General features: G+C 44.3%; 1 protein-coding gene across 16 annotated transcripts in view; it reads left to right on the top strand.

Moving 5' to 3' along the window:
* NCOR2 (nuclear receptor corepressor 2) overlaps window positions 1-17,107 on the top strand; it is a 343,965-nt gene that overhangs the window by 290,945 nt on the left and 35,913 nt on the right. For all 16 annotated transcript variants that reach the window (XM_060785561.2, XM_060785569.2, XM_060785570.2 and 13 more), the window contains 6 exons: window positions 3,735-3,890; window positions 4,403-4,539; window positions 6,579-6,684; window positions 6,850-6,954; window positions 9,099-9,202; window positions 11,581-11,731. In XM_060785561.2, the coding sequence (XP_060641544.2) occupies window positions 3,735-3,890; window positions 4,403-4,539; window positions 6,579-6,684; window positions 6,850-6,954; window positions 9,099-9,202; window positions 11,581-11,731 (759 nt within the window). The remainder of the gene's footprint in view (window positions 1-3,734; window positions 3,891-4,402; window positions 4,540-6,578; window positions 6,685-6,849; window positions 6,955-9,098; window positions 9,203-11,580; window positions 11,732-17,107) is intronic.

The raw sequence follows: 17,107 nt of genomic DNA on the forward strand, positions 1-17,107 counted from the left end.
ACGTTTGTACCTTGTGGGTTGTGTTATGGGCACGGGAATTTTGGTTAAGTTTCGTTGGGGTTTTTTTGAGTTTTGTTTTTTTGCCGTTTTGAGTGTGTTGTTGTGTTGTTTTTCATTTTGAGTAATATGTTTGTACCTTGTGGGTTGTGTTATGAGCATGGGAATTCTGGTTAAGTTCCGTTGGTTTTTTTTAGAGTTTTATCCTTTTGCCGTTTTGTGAGTGTGTTGTTGTGTTGTTTTTCATTTTGAGTAGATATGTTTGGACCTTGTGGGTTGTGTTATGGGCATGGGAATTTTGGTTAAGTTTCGTTGGGGGGTTTTTGAGTTTTGTTTCCTCGTTGGATGCCCCTAACAAATTTATATATATAGATAGACTGATTGTTAACTTGTAAATAGAGGGAGAAAAAGTGGAGGCTGTGATGGACTTTGTATTTCTAGTCGCAAAGATTACTGCAGATGCAGACTACAGCCAGAAAATCAGAAGATGTTTCCTTCTTGGGCGGAGAGCAATGACCAATCTCGATAAAATAGTGAAGAGTAGAGACATTACACTGGCAACAAAGATCTGCATAGTCAAAGCAATGGTATTCCCCATAGTAACCTATGGATACGAGAGCTGGACCATAAGGAAGGTTGAGCGAAGGAAGATAGACACTTTTGGACTGTGATTCTGGAGGAAAATGCTGAGAGTGCCTTGGAATGCAAGAAGATCAAACAAATCCATACTCCAGGGGGGAAAAGCTCGACTGCTCATTGGAGGGATGGATATTTGAGGCAAAGATAAAGTACTTTGGCCACATAATGAGAAGACAGGAAAGCTTAGAGAAGAAAATGATGCTGGCGGAAAAGAAAGGAAAAAGGAAGAGGGGCTGACCAAAGGCAAGATGGATGGATGGTATCCTTGAAGTGACTGGCTTTAACTTGAAGGAGATGGGGGTGGCAACCCATGACGGGTAGCTCTGGCGTGGGCTGGTCCATGAGGTCACAAAGAGGCAGGAGCGACCAAACAAATAAACAACAAAAAGTCCTTTCCTTATAAAGCACAAATTGACTTTTATGAAAAAGTTACTTATGGAGATGTACACGCTGTACAAGCTGGGTTTCGAAAGGGCAGAAGAACGAGAGACCAAAATGCCAATATCCGCTGGATAATTGAGAAAGGCAGGGAGTTTCAGAAAAACATCTATTTCTATTTTATTGACTATTCTAAAGCCTTTGACTCTGTGGATCATAATAAATTGTGGCAAGTACTTAGTGGTATGGGAATACTAAATCACCTTGTCTGTCTCCTGACGAATCTGTATAACGACCAAGTAGCAACAGTAACAACTGACCATGGAACAACAGACTGGTTCAAGATTGGGAAAGGTATACGGTAGGATTGTATACTCTCACCCAACCTATTCAACTTGTATGCAGAACACATTGTGCGATGTACGGGGCTTGACGAATCCAAGGCTGAAGTGAAAATTGCTGGAAGAAACATTAGCAACCTTCGATATGCAGATGATACCACTTTGATGGCTGAAAGTGAGGAGGAACTAAGGAGCCTTCCAACCAAGGTGAAAGAAAAAAGTGCAAAAGCTGGGTTGCAGTTAAAAAAAAATTAAAAACCAAGATTATGGCAACCAGACTGATTGATAACTGGCAAATAGAGGGAGAAAACATGGAGGCCATGACTTACTTTTTATTTCTAGTTGCAAAGATTACTGCAGATGCAGACTGCAGCCAGGAAATCAGAAGATGTTTCCTTCTTGGGAGGAGAGCAATAACCAATCTCGATAAAATAGTGAAGAGTAGAAACATCACACTGGCAACAAAGATCTGCATAGTCAAAGCAATGGTATTCCCCATAGTAACCTATGGATGTGAGAGCTGGACCTTAAGGAAGGCTGAGCGAAGGAAGATAGACACTTTTGGACTGTGATGCTGGAGGAAAATGCTGTGAGTGCCTTGGATTACAAGAAGATCAAACGAATCCATACTCCAGGGAAAAAAAGCCTGACTGCTCATTGGAGGGAAGGATAGTAGAGGCAAAGATGAAGTACAGGGTGAGGCAGCATAACTTCCTTTTTTCAAAACTTAATAAAACCCATTGTATGAATCAGATTTTTTGATTTTTTTTATAATGTAGGCGCATACCTAAAGTTTTGTTTTACATAGTTTTGAAGATCAAATTAGGTAGGTGACGTCCCCCATTTTCCATGCTCCATACACTAAGTAAACCGATTTATGGCGTTTGTCGTGACTCTTGCCAGCATAGCAGGCGTTATGTTGGCAATGTCTTCCTGGATGTTGGTCTTCAAATCTTGTAGGGTCCTTGGACGGCTCACATAAACACAGGATTTCAAAAAAAAAAAAACCCCATAGAAAAACATCACAAGAGGCCAAATCTGGAGAACGGGGTCAGCCACTCCAAATCCGCTCGAAAAGTAGGCCTCAACGGCAAAAGCACGCACCTCACTGTTCCATTACATGATGACAACTAAACTGTGTCAGGACAAAACTTTATACTCCCACCTCTCAAACGAGACCACTAGCGCTCCACTATGTCTTCAACCGACTGAATGGCACGCATTTTAAAAAAGGACGTTATGCTGCCTCACCCTGTACTTTGGCCACATAAAGAGAAGACAGGAAAGCTTAGAGAAGACAATGATGCCGGGGAGAAAGGAAGGAAAAAGGAAGAGGGGCTGACCAAAGGCAAGATGGATGGATGGTATCCTTGAAGGTTTTTTTTTTTTTTTTGTCGTGTCAGGAGCATCCTGTTGTGAGAGAATTGGCCGTCTACAAGGACATTGCCCAGGGGACGCCATGATGATTTTGATGTTTTATCATCCTTGTGTGACTGGCTTTAACTTGAAGGAGATGGGGGTGGCAACCCATGACAGGGAGCTCTGGCGTGGGCTGGTCCATGAGGTCACAAAAAGTCAGAAGCGACTGAACGAATAAACAACAAAAGAAGCCCTTTCCTTATAAAGCACAAATTGGCTTTTATAAAACGTTACTCATGGAGATGTATAACTTCTCTGCTTTACCAAAGTTCTGCCTCCACATCTCCATGAGTAACTCTGTATAAAAGCTCTCCTGCCTGGGCAGTTTCTTCATCCAGTCCCATGCACAATCCCCTCTTTCTGTATGTCTGGGTAGTGCATTGTCTGGGTAGTTTAGATCTTCCCTTTTAATTGAGTGGACTGGAAGGAAATTAGAACAAAAAATAGGTAAAAACAGAGGCCCCCATGTGCTATCTGCCTGTAAGATATCTTCACTTGGAACTCCCATCTGGTTTTGCACATTCATTTCAAAGTGTGGGTGAAAACCATGTTTTCATATTTTGTGAATGTAATTTAGTTTCCTTGTTCCCAAAAGCCTGAGACATACTTCCTGGAGGATTGACAGAATATTTAGAGAGAATCAAAAGTTCCTGATCTTTTTAGTAGCCTGTGTTTGCAAAGTTTGGACCAGACTGTAGGAAGAATGCCACCCAGCATCCAGTCTACCCCCTTTTTTCCTTCTTTCGGTGACCTCATTGTGCTTTTATCATATTATTTCTTCTAGCCGTGAGAAAGGTACTAGAGTCAAAATTATGTGCAATAACGAATAGTGTGGAAGTGGCCCAATGCATAGTTGCCAAGCCCACTACCACTACTCTTCAAGAATCAGAACAGAAGTGCACTAAATGCCAGCATTCTAGATGGGACATTCTGACTTACTGTACTTTGGTTCCCTTTCAGAGAAAACAATGCATTTCCACTCCCTCCCAGATGGGCAGAAGCTTGGTGGGGAGCCGGTCATCACTACCTGCTGGCCTCCGTACCAAGGAACATCAAGGGATGTGATTCGAAGTTCTCCACATGCAGAACCCCATGTGTTTCAGTACAACCCCCCAGGTGAGTCAGACAGGTTTACATTTATGTCCACACTGACTAGTTTTCGGTTCTCTAGCTTTGTAGAGGTACATGAACTGATGCAGGTAGTGGTTTTGCCATCGACATTGGTGGATCTGTGACTCTGTGAAGTGGAAGAACCCATTAAAGTAAGTAGAGAACAGCAAAAAGAATTGCAGGAAGAAATCCAGTGTTAACCTGGATGCTTTTTAGAGCATGGCTGCATAACATATGGGTTGCCAACCAAAACAAACGCTGGTAGAGATGTTTTGTAGTTGGACAGGTGCATTGTAATCTCTCTTGCTTTTAGGCAGTCAACAAACCCAGATTTACAGAGTCTTGGGCAAAACACCCACAACCAAGAGCCTGTTGTGGTTAAGTGGGGCACCAGTTGTGTAAACTGGGCATTGATTATTATAGTTTCATAACCTACTTTGAGACAAAGTAGATCTTTATTGTGAAAAAACTACGCCATTTAAAAATATGTTTTTCTTTTTCTTTTATTCTGTATTCAGGTCACCCAGTCTCTTTAAATGTACATGAAAGCTCTCGCCCCTGTCTCCAGAGGTTGTCCGCCATCTCAAACCCCCCTCCTCTCATCTCCACCAAACATTCCTCAGTTCTTGAAAGGCCCCTTGGCTCTATTTCTCAGGTAAATGCTTTGGCATTGGTGCGTGGAGGATGCATGGAAAATGCTCTCTGTTGGTCAATGTGGTCTTCTTTGCCTGATCTGCACTTTAGATCCCACAGGTGAAGAGTACTGAATGGAAGAATAGCATGAGTGAGTGGATGCATCTTGCAGTTTCTCATGAAGAAACAAGTTCCTGCCATTAAGTAATTTATAATTTAATATAAGTGGTGAACAAAACAACAAGGATGGTGTGAGCGAAAGTCCAGGGTAGGAAAGGATAAGTACAGTGTTGCCTCGCTACTTCGCGGTTCGCTTTTCGCGGACTTGCTGTTTTGCAGTTTTTCCAAAAAGGGAGGAAAGGGATGAGATCACAGAAAGAAGAAGAGAAAGAGGAGGAGGAGGAGGAAGAGAAGAAAGCCATGCCATGCCGGCCTCTGCAAAGTGCTGCCTCCTCTTCCTTCCTCCTCTCCTCCACTTCCTCTCTTTCTCCTCCCTCCTTCTTTCTCTCCTCTTTTCCCTCCCTTTTGCCCTCCTCTCCTTCGCCTACCAGAGCTTGGGATGCGATGGCAACCTTTTTCTGTCTGTCTTTCTTCCTTCCTTCCTTCCTTCCTTCCTTCCTTCCTCTCTTTCTCCTTGCGTGCCCCCTCCTTTCTCGCTTTCTCACTTTCCAGCCACAAAGTCCGCCCGAGATGAAGAGGAGGAGGAGGAAAGGGAAGGCTTGGCCCTCTTTTTCTCTCTTGGATGGTCCCTCCCACCTCTGATGCGCGACAATACTGGGGCAACAGCTCCCACCAGCAAAAGCAAAACGGCAAAGGCTATTATATCTATCTATATATATATATAGAGAGAGAGAGAGAGCGTCCCTACTTCATAGATTTTCACGTTTCACAGGTGGTCCTGGAATGTAACACCTGCGATAAGTGGGAACACTGTATAGGCAAATGATTACACTTAAGAATGAGGATTACATACAAAGAAATATTTGCAGAATGATGGAGGTGTGCAACCATACACATGTTCAAGAAACTTAGTGGTGCAACAAAGAGCGTAGAAATATACTTAAACCTCTTGCAGGAACATAATCAGAAAGAAAACTTGAAGTATATGATGAGACCGGGCCACTGAGCACTTTCAAGTATCTATTCTTTGTATTGATCTCTCCACTGCTTCCCCATTAGCTTTGAAGCCATTGTCAAATCTATATGAATGGTATTGTTCTCCTGACAGTTATCTCTTTTTAGTTTTTCTTTATCAAGTAATTCCATCTGCTACCAGCTTGCTTTCCCTAGTCTGTATTTAGACCTTATGAAATGACCCTTTATCTGGGAACTCACTCTGCCCTTTTCTCATAAACACATTACTTTATGTAGTCTATCACCAGGAAGGGGGTACATATAAAAAGCCAATCCAGATGTTGTGGGGGGAAATGAGTCCTGTACTTTGTGTATTATGCAAATATTGCACATATTTGCTTTGGTTTTGCATTCTAGTTCTGGCTTCATCAGTAGTCTACCCCCACAATATACTACTGAAAGCAGTCCAAAAAAAACTAGAGAAACATTTTTTACAATAGAATTTTGCTTTCTGAGAATAATTTGAGGCTCAATATCAGTTTTTGTGTATTTGCAATGTAAGTGTGGGGTAAAAATATTCCTAACCAGTAACTTTATAGAATTTTGAAAGAACAAGCCAACAATAGTAGCATACTGTATGCTCTTCCCATTCAAAAACGTGCATGTTGTGAGATGTTTCCAGATGCTGTTATTTAATACATGCTGTGACTAGGATCTCTTCCTTTTCGTCCTTTTCCATGTCCTATTCTTTATCTCTTCCTTGGTTCATGAATTTTTATTTCTTATTTTTAGTCTAGAATTATGTGCCTACGGTTGCCTCTCATGCAGTAATTGCTCATGTCAACAGGTGTAATTGGTATCTTTTATTTGGGGCATTTCTCATTTGAGATTGTGTAATTTCAGGACTGCATTTGATACTTTTTGCTTTTGGTGCAGTCTGGACTTATGTCTCCATAACAAACGCTTTTTGGTATACCTTTGTTTTAGGGGGTGCCTCACCAGCTTCAGACTCCCTTCAGCTCTGAGCACGCAAAAGTCCCCATTGGCTCTATGGCCATGGGTCTGCCTGCGGCGATGGACCTCAAGAAGCTGGGTAAGACAAGCGGCACTCACCATTCTGATATTAATATTGGACCCTCTGCTGTTAAATCAGTATGAAGAAAGTCAAACAAGAATGAACTGAAAGTGCAAAAATTAATTCCTTTGGTCTGCAATGCCATGAAGTTACAACCTTGCTATATGTGTCCATATTTTCCAGCCCCTTTCCCTGGAGTGAAGCAGGAGCAGCTCTCTCCTCGGAGTCAGGCTGGTCAACCAGAAGGCTTGGTTGTGCAGACATCACAAGAAAGCTCTGTTCTCCGAGGTAAGGAGATCACAGTGTGCAAGCTGAGGGGCTTACCTCTAGGTGTAACTCTCATGTTTCCCACAACTGATTGTGAGAGTTGCATTCCTGTGTCAATAACAACAATCTGAACGATTCAGAAATGTATCGCTGATGTTGTGCATCTCTTTTGTGGTGCCTTTAAGAGCCTACCCACCCCAAGCAGGCATTTTTGTGGCATCAATTGATGGATCAATTTAGTGTTTGTAACAGTTATAGCTCACGTGTGATGTGGCTACTAAAAAAGTTAATGCAGTTCTAGGCTACATTAACAGGATTACAGTGTCAAGATCGAGGGAAGACATAGTCCCACTCTATTCTGTTTTGGTCACCTGGAATAATAACCCTGTGTCCAGTCCTGGGCAAAGCAATTCAAGAAGGATATGGATAGGTTAGAACTTGTCTAGATTAGAGTGACCAAAATGGCCAAAGGTTTGGAAACCAAGACTTAGCAAGGTGGGCATGTTTAGGTTGAGAGGAAACATGAGAACCATGCTTAAATATTTGAAAGGATGTCATATTGAAGATGGAACAAGCCTGTTTTCGGCTGCTTCAGAGACTAAGGCACAATGAAGAATTGGATTCAAACAACAGGAGAAGAGATTCCACCTAAACATAATAATAATAATAATAATAATAATAATAATAATAATAATAATTGTTATCATTATCTTTATTTATATCCTGCCTTTCTCCCTGTGGGGACTCAAGTCAGCTAACATCTATCCACACTAAACAGTTTTAAAAGAGCAATGCAAAAGTTTAAAAAACAAATAATAATAGTGTGGTAAAAGCAGAATTAAAATACAGCAAATACATTAAAATGGCCTTTAAAACTCATAAGCCCCCCTCCTCAGAGCCTCCCTTTCCCTAAAATCCTGTTGGCAGAGGAAGGTCTTGACCAGCTTGTGGAAGGCCATCAGGGATGGAACTATTCTGGTTTTTGTTGGGAGCGAGTTCCACAGTCTGGGATTAGAAGAACTTCTTGACGGTAGAATACACTCCCTGGGAGTTTCCTTCTCTGAAAGGCATTGGTCGGGAGGGCTTTGATTGTACAGTCCTGCATGGTGAAATGGAGTTGGACTGAATGAGTTTCTTCCAACTCTATGATTCTGGTCTGCACAAACAAGGCAGCTTCTATTAAAACAGTGCAAATACATAAAATATTAAAAATGGAAACCACTATGTACTCGTGAAAATATTCCCTAGATAGTTTTAAGCACTTTCCATGTCAAGTGAGGTCATTTGGCACAGATTTACCCAAACAATAAGGCCTTTGCCTGTCAGTGGAAGGACAACCGATAGGGAGCCATCAAGAGTCTCCTTAAGCATGTTCTAGACCTGAGAGCAGCCATTAATGATCCATACTAGTGGATATGCCTCAGAAGTTGATGGGATAGAAAGAAGGTTCTTCCCAAAGATCTCAAAACCTTGCAGGGCGATACAAGAGAATACAATCCTTCAGACCATAGGCTTTTTGAAGTTGTGTCAACTTTTTCCCTATAAGCTTTTCTGGATGACCAAGGTTCTAGTCAGCTAAAGTTCTTTTGCACCCCTTGGCCCCATTCCCAATTTCCAATGGAGTGTTAATGTTTACATGCAGAGATCCTTGCGCTAACACTTCACAACCCACATTGAGCAACACTTTAATGATTGGGTGCCATTGTACAGTGAGTAGTGTACAAGTGCAGAGCCTAACTACAATGTGCAGCATTCATTTCCACTGCTGTCAGCACAATACTTATGTTGGAATAATTCTCGATTAATACATAGTACAACTTCCTTGTGTATATATCACTAACAGAATGCCAGCCCTTATCTGTCAGGAGTTGAAGATTTAAGATAGGACTGGAAAGCTACCTCAGTGATAGAACGACAGTGTGGTACACTTCAGGTTCAACCTTTTATATCTGTCATCCTGCGAACCTTTTGCCAGGCAGAATAGTCCTGTGCTAGATGGAGGTTTGACCTGATACAAGGGGCAGCTCTTGATGTTCCTGCATACCATCCTGATCTCTTCCGTGCTGAAAGGTGTCTGGATAGGCATGGCCTCCATCAGAGCCTTCACTTGCAATGGTTAGTCTCCTCCAGGCTTGCAGCCCTTCTGATTTGGTTCTGTCTTGCAGGTACGTCCTTGGGATCTATGTCAGGAGGAAGCATCACAAAAGGCATCCCGAGCACAAGGCCAGCTTCAGACTCCCCCATCACATATCGAGGCTCTATCACGCATGTAGGTCTCTACTTTGCCATTGTTTTGAGGCTCTTTTTGGAGGTTGGTTGAAAACAGATGAGAGTTTAGGAAGATAGGATGTCTGCCATTCTGATGCTGCTTCTTATGATGATGGACTGGATGCAGGGAAGAATGTGGATGAGAGTGTATTCATAGCTAATGGGGAAGTACACGTGTCTAGTCTTCACCTAGTGTAGGTTTTTAACATTTAGGAGGGAGATAAAATATTCTCATTTCTCTGAAGTAGTACCCTTCCATTCAGTTTTTACATCCAGATTTTTATTTGTGGGTATCCTATTGTAGAAATATATAAATACAACCTCATTTTTCAACTCCTGCCTATAGGTAACTGTGATTGTATTTATTACATCTGCAATAATACCACACTGAAATTTGAGGACCTGAAAGAGCCCTGTGGTTAAAATACCATGAATCAAATTCATGGCTGCTAAGGGGCTACCTAGTTTGCACAAAACATGATTACAACTTTAGAAGTAAGGTCTTGTATACTTAAAAGAGAGTAATTCCTATTGATGATTGAAGTGCTTTTCAAAGAGTGCCAGATTTGTTCACCTATACATTTTGAAGTTATCATATTACAGCTATATTAAACTCACTACACAGGCTGCCAATTACTTTCTGGGCAAAGTACAAAGGGGTGGTTGTTGTATTTATAGTCCTAGATGTTTTGGGTCCAGGTTACTTGTAGGATAGACTTCTCCTCCTGTATAATCCACCCCTTAGGACTCTCCGATCCTCTGGCAGATGCTTACTGCAGTCAGCTAGAACCAGGTAGACAATGATCACCCAGAGGACTGTTTTTTCAGCTGCCCCTAAACTGGGGAAAGATCTGTCAGAAGAGATTTGACAGCTGTGCTATCTAAATTTAAGACAGGAATAAAGACCTGCCTCCAAGCAGGCCTATCCATATTATTTTTAAATTATGAATTCTAAATTATGTTCTGGTTGTTTTGAGAACTTTCTGATACTGAGAGATGTTTGACAGTGAAATATGCTGCCTCATAATGTGGTGGAATCTTCTGGAGTGTTTTATTGTGGAGTTCCTGCCCGGCAGGGGGTTGGACTAGATGGCCCCTAGGCATCTCTTCCAGCAGTATGATTCTAATATGCATTGATTGTATATGTTCTCTTAGACTGAGGTTTAACTGGGTTGTACATATTTAACTGATGATTCATGTTGTATTTTAATATGTTGCTGTTCAATCCACAAGGAGAGGCCAGTAAGATAAGGGTGGTGGTGATGATGGCGATGGTGATGTTAATGCTGATATTACACAGTCCAACCAGAAAACAATCCCTGTTCATGGTGTCTTGGTTTTTAGGGCTGTTCCTGGGATTCAGAAAATTGCATTGGAGAGACTGCATCCGCTGGTTTATGGCATATGTTCAGTATCTCAAAAATAGAGCTGATAGGGCAAACTGGTGCAATTTCTGGAATCTGCAGCTTAAATATGCCCAGAAACAGGGTTAACATTTAAGACACCCAAATGTGTGTTGGCTGCTATTATTATTATTGGTTCTGCATTTAGCAAGTATGATCTAGCAGAGGCGCATTGCAAAGTATAATAATCTACTGATTCTCAGTTCCATCTTCTGCCAGCTTTTTTAGAGAAACCATTTTTATGGGGTGCTCCAAAGCAACTGGAGTTCCAAAGCGTTCCCATCTCTGGAATAGATATTACTGGCCTAGATAAATTCATGGTTTGATCTGATATAATGGGATTTCATTGATTATTTTAGAAGGAATTTTCTTTCACAAATCCAGATCTGTGCCTCAAGTACAGCAATGTAGAAGCCTAGTGGTCTCTTTGTACACTGAAGAGATTCAAGGCTGGTGAGAGGGCTCAAATAAACCGGGGACATTGGTTTGTAAAGATCAATGTGAAATGCTGCCTGGGGGACCTTGACATGGTCAAAGGAAGGTTCAAATCTGTGTCTGTTGTGTATGCATCCATTCCAGCTCTATGTTTCCTCAGGCTTATGAGATTTGATGCCAGAGTTGCAGCTCTTCCTTGGCCTGCCATGCCTGCCTCTTTCATCTTCAGCTTAACCCTGTCACTTCCCAGAAAACTTAAGCTGAAACCCATTTTCCCCTCCCTGCCTCATCTCCGCTGCCAAAACTCCAGTTCTCGATTATTGTGCTTTTCGATAATTAAGCTGTAAGTTTCCTGCGATCAGTTGTGACAGGAAGCCGAGTTCTGGGCTGGCATTTGCTTGTTCTCACTCCCTTTTGTTCGGCCTGTCTCTTGGAACAGAGTGTTCATCTGTCTCGCTCTGTGGTGCGTGTGGATGCGTGCTTTGCTTCTGCCTTAATTGCTTCTGACACCGTTAAATACAGATCTTGGTCTTTTTCCAAGGGCACCCCAGCCGAAGTGCTGTACAAAGGAACCATTACGAGGATAATTGGAGAAGACAGCCCCAGCAGAGCCGAGAAAGTGAGAGAAGATGCCTTGCCCAAGGGACATGTCATTTACGAGGGGAAGAAGGGACACGTCCTGACCTACGATGGTGAGCTGGAATCCCTCTCCCCTTTGACAGGATGCATGCTTTCCTTCACTGCGTGGAGGGAAGGCTCCTCAGAGAGATACTGCCAAGGCCAGTCTCTTTAAACTTCATGCATAGCCATAAAGGAATAGCATAGCCTTGGTTCAACCCTGATCATACTAACGTAGTGTAGAGAGAAGGCTTTGGCCCTACTTGAGCCTCAAGTTCAAACACCCACCCCATCCTCAAGGACACAGAGAAGGAAGAGCTTAGGAACATGTTACGTTGGGTTCTACTGCAGTTAATTTAAATATTCAAAATCAGTCATGGTTAAATTATTATGGGAAATAACTCTTTTGAAGCCTAGAGTGAATGCCCAACTTTATTTTCAAGACACTCCAGGACTTCAGATGTCTCAATTGAATATTAGCTGTGGATAGAAAGAGAGAATAGCTTTAAAATAAATAAATTGGTGAGGATGAGTTCTGGTGAACAGGAAGACAGGAATGGTGCCATCTCCACACATCAATGCCTTGATCATCCATAAGAGTCAAAGAGCACTTCTGAGACAACATTGGGCAGTGTGTGTCAGCAGAATGGGACAAGATTGGTTATTGGGATTGCTAATGATGCTTCCTTGAGGAAGCTAAATGTTTACAGAATTGTCTTCTTTCTCTTTTGTCCCACTTTGCCAGGAGTAGGCTGGGGTGGGGTGAGGGGCTCAGGGGAAATGTATTGCTCCTTAGCTTGGAAACTGTTTGGAGCAGATGTTCCTAGGTGACAGGATGCAGCAAAGTTGTGCAAATGTGCATGCGCACACCATGTGCCACAACTGTCCTTTGGTGAACACTGACCACATAATAATAATAATAACTTTATTTATACCCCGCCTCCATCTCCCCAAGGGACTCGGAGCGGCTTACATGAGGCCAAGCCCAACAACACATCAATAAACAAGAAAGCAGTAAACAAAAAATAACAACAATACAGTTAAATAAATCACATATAAACATTAACATGCCAGGATTTTAAAAACTATGGCCGGGCCGGATGTAATAGTTAAAAATTAAAAAATAAATGCTGGGCATGAACAAGGTAGGATATATCTAATAGGAGGGTTTTAAAGAAGTGAGGGGAGCGCAATCCTAGCTGGTAGTTAAAATGCATTTGAGGACATTCTGATGGGAATTATTCCTTATTCCGAGAAGGCACACTGGAACAGCCACATTTTCAGGCTCCTCCTAAAGACTGCCAATGTTGGGGCATGCCTGATATCCCTGAGAAGTGAGTTCTAGAGTCGGGGGGCAACCACCGAGAAGGCCCTCCCTCGTCCCCACCAATTACGCCTGCGAGGGAGGTGGGAGCGAGAGCAGGGCCTCTCCAGATGAACGAAGAGACCGTGTGGGTTTGTACACAGAAATGCGGTCACGCAGGTAGGCAGGTTCCAAACTGTTCAGGGTTTTGTAGGTAAGAACCTGCACCTTGAATTGGGATCGGAAAATGAATGGCAGCCAGTGTAGCTCCTTAAACAGGGGGGTTGACCGCTCCCTGTAAGTCGCACCAGTTAGTAACCTGGCTGCCGCCCGTTGTACCAGTTGGAATTTCCAGGCCATCTTCAAGGGCAGCCCCACGTAGGGTGCATTACAGTAATCCAATCTGGAGATGACTAAAGCATGGACCACCCTGGCCAGATTCGACTTCACGAGGTACGGTCGCAGCTGGCGCACGAGTCTTAATTGTGCAAAAGCCCTCCCGGTCACCGCCAACCCCTGAGTGATGAGTCCAGGAGGACACCCAAGCTGTGGACCTGTAACATCAGGGGGAGTGCAACCCCATCCAGCACAGGTTGCCACCCTATACCCCGATCCGGCTTACGATCGACCAGGAGGACTTCTGTCTTGTCAGGATTTATCCTCAGCTTATTCATCCTCATCCAGACAGCCACAGCGGCCAGGCACTCGTTCAGCACCCGAGGGGCTTCCTTGGAGTTAGGTGGAAAAGAGTAGTAGAGTTGCGTGTCATCTGCGTAGAGATGGCACCCAACTCCAAAACTCCGGATGACTTCTCCCAGCGGTTTCATGTAGATATTAAAAAGCATGAGGGACAGAATGGAACCTTGCGGGACCCCACAGGTCAAAGGCCAGGGATCCGAGCAGGTGTCTCCCAGCTTCACCATCTGGGAACGGCCCTACAGGAAGGACCGGAGCACGACAGAGCCTTGTCCCTAAGGCCCATTCCGGAGAGTCGTCCCAGAAGGATACCATGGTTGATGATATCGAAAGCCACTGAGATGTCCAAGAGAACCAGCAGGTTCACACTCCCCCTGTCCAGCTCCCTACGGAAGTCATCCACGAAGATGACCAAAGCCGTCTCGGTGCCGTGACCAGGCCTGAAGCCATTCTGTGGCTGGTCCAGATAATCAATGTCATCTAAGAATCCCTGGAGCTGAGAAGCGACCACCCGCTCCAGCACCTTGCCCAAGAAAGGGAGGTTGGAGATTGGTCTGTAGTTGCTCAAGACCGTGGAGTCAAGGGAGGCCTTTTTCAGGAGAGGTCTGACCACAGCCTGTTTCAAACCAGATGGAAATGTCCCCTGCTCCAACAATGCATTAATGATCAGCACAAACCAATCAATAAATCCACCTCTAGCTGATTTAATTAGCCAAAAAGGACAAGGGTCCAGAGCTGACGTCACCCTCACAGCCCCAAGGACCCCCTCCACATTATCAGGATGAACCAGCTGGAAAGAATCCCACAAAACCGGACGAGCAGATGCCTTGGTCACCTCCTCTGGTCTGTAACTTGAGGCATATCTGAGTGACTTTATCTGCAAAGTGGTGCGTAAAATTGCAACACCGAGCTGCCGGGTCGTCAGTGGCCACCTCAGGGGGGTGAAGGAGCTCCCCAACGACCCGAAACAGCTCCGAAGATCTATTGGATGCAGACACTATACGGGCAATCAGGAAAGTCTCCTTGGCTGTCTGTATAGGAGCGGTATAGGCCCTAAGTGAGGCTCTAGCCTGTGTTTGGTCGGAGAGCCTCGAGATTTTCTCCAGATGCACTCTAGACCTCTTCTCGTGCGCTTCATCACAGCCAACGCCTCAGTGAACCAAGGAGATGGTGTGTCTCTGCGCAGCAAGAGGGGACGTTCGGGAGCGATCATGTCTATCACCCTGGACATCTCGCTGTTATAGCGATCAACCAGGGCGTCGACAGGATCGCCAGCCTCCATGACAGGAAGAACCCTGAGATTCCTCAGGAATCCATCTGGATCCATCAGTCTTCTGGGGCGGACCCTCTTAATTGGTCCTCCACCCCTGCGAAGGTTAGAGGTCACAGCAAGTCTAAAACTGATCAGATGATGGTCAGACCATGACAATGGAAGAATATTTTGCTCTTCCACTCTGACCGTTCCGCTGTCCGCAATGAAAACTAGGTCGAGTGTATGTCCAGCCTGATGGGTAGGTCCAGATATAACTTGTGATAAGCCCCATGGTCGTCATGGCAACCATGAAGTCATGAGCCACACCTGTTAAAGTGGTCTCTGCATGAATGTTAAAGTCCCCCGGCACAATCAAGTGCTGGGAGACCAGAGCCGAATTGGAGACCACATCTGCTAGCTCTGACAGGGAGACTGCTAAGTCGCGGAGTGGACGGTACACCAGTAGAATCCCCAAGCTATCACGGTATCCCACCCTCAGGTGAACACACTCAAACTCGGAAGATTGCGGAACAGCACATCTGATCACAGAGATGGACTGCTCAAAGACTACTGCGACCCCTCCTCCTAGCCTGCTGGTGCACCCCAAAGCCAGGTGGGCACAGCTGGGTGAGATTTACCCCACCCAGCTTGTCCAACCAGGTCTCAGGGATGCAAGCCAGGTCCGCCCTCTCATCTAGGATCAAGTTCTGGATGGCAGCTGTTTTTCCGTTGATGGACCTGGCGTTTACCAGCAGGATCTTAAGTCCAGGGGGGTCTGTCATGGGGTCTACCACATCCTACTTTCTCCAGGGTCTCAAGAACTCTGTTGCGCTTCTCCCTGGTATATTAGTGACCAGCATTTCTCCTCCCCCACACAACCTGAATGGTGCCCACCCCCTCCAGAACCTCCCCTCCCCCTGGAAATTGGATTTAGTGGCTAGTCAGCTCTTTGAGCAAGGGGAGCTAGTTTGTGACCTACTATGAAGGTCGTGTGAGGATGTCTCTAGTGATGTAGAGAAAAGGGAGTTATCACGGGAACTAAAAAGAGGGAGTGTCCTTGGGCAGGAGAGTGTGACGGATTGAGAAGGGACTACAGGTGCAGACGGGGTTTCAAATTGATACTGTGGGGGTGGGGGGAGGGTCCTAACGGGAGCTATTTGTGGATTTGTTACTGGAACCAGATGGATCATGGTGAGAAGGTTCCATGCTGTCAGTGAGGGGGCAAACATAGGGATCCACAAACACCTTTCTGATGGTAATGCCCCATTCTTTTAAGCAAGGTTGAATTGCTAATAGCTCACCAAGCCATGAATTGTCCTCAGGTGTAATAAGAAGACAGGTAGGGTAGAGTGATCACATGATTGATAGTCTCTACGTAACCATGTTATGGCCTCCACTCTGACTTCTGATGGCCTCTTTGATAAAATTTGAGCCAGAGATTTGCAGACCACCCTCCTTGAGGTCCACCTGCCTCTATTGATTATTAAATCAGCAATGTCCCCCCCAAAATTGTGTTTGCAAGAGATGTTGGTTTTGGCAAAAAAAAAACTGTGGTAGGGTGAGCAATAGAGTCTGATGTCATGTTAGCAGTTGTCCTCTGAAGGTCCGTAATTATTTCCTGCCAATCAGGACCCTCCTGGTTCCTATGAGTACAAGAAAGCCCTCCCATTCCCTCAGTCCCAGATTCTACCCTTTCTTCCATCTTGAGATCCAGTGGCCCTCTTTCTCCTGCTGAGCAAGAGTCCTCAGTTAAGTCTACAAATGTAGGATTGTCCACCCTCGGGGGGTCATATTGCGTAGGCGTTTTGATTATGAGAGCAATTCCTTTAAAGAGGTGATTATTTGAAGGTTGAAGTAGTCAGAAAGAGTGGCAAGAGTTTAAAGTCCCTCCATAACTGTATTTCCTGTTAAGTTGCTGAGTTGGAGAGAAAAGAAACAAAGTTAAAAGTGAAGGTGGATTATAGAAGACTCAAGCTGAGTCACTGAGTACAGAAAATAAGCTTCGCCTTGTCGTCCTGGCCTCCTTTCTTGTTTCTCTCTCTTATCCGTGTCCAGCCTTCTGTTTCTGGGCAAGATACTGGATCATGTGGTGGCCTCCCAACTCTAGGGATGAAACAGATTATCGAGATCCATTTCAATCTGGTTTCAGCCCTAGTTATGGGCACAGAACAGCTTTAGTTGCCTTGGTGGGTGATTTAA

The sequence above is a fragment of the Anolis sagrei genome, chromosome X (genome assembly GCF_037176765.1).
Source record: "Anolis sagrei isolate rAnoSag1 chromosome X, rAnoSag1.mat, whole genome shotgun sequence".
NCBI classification, from domain to species: Eukaryota; Metazoa; Chordata; class Lepidosauria; order Squamata; family Dactyloidae; genus Anolis; species Anolis sagrei.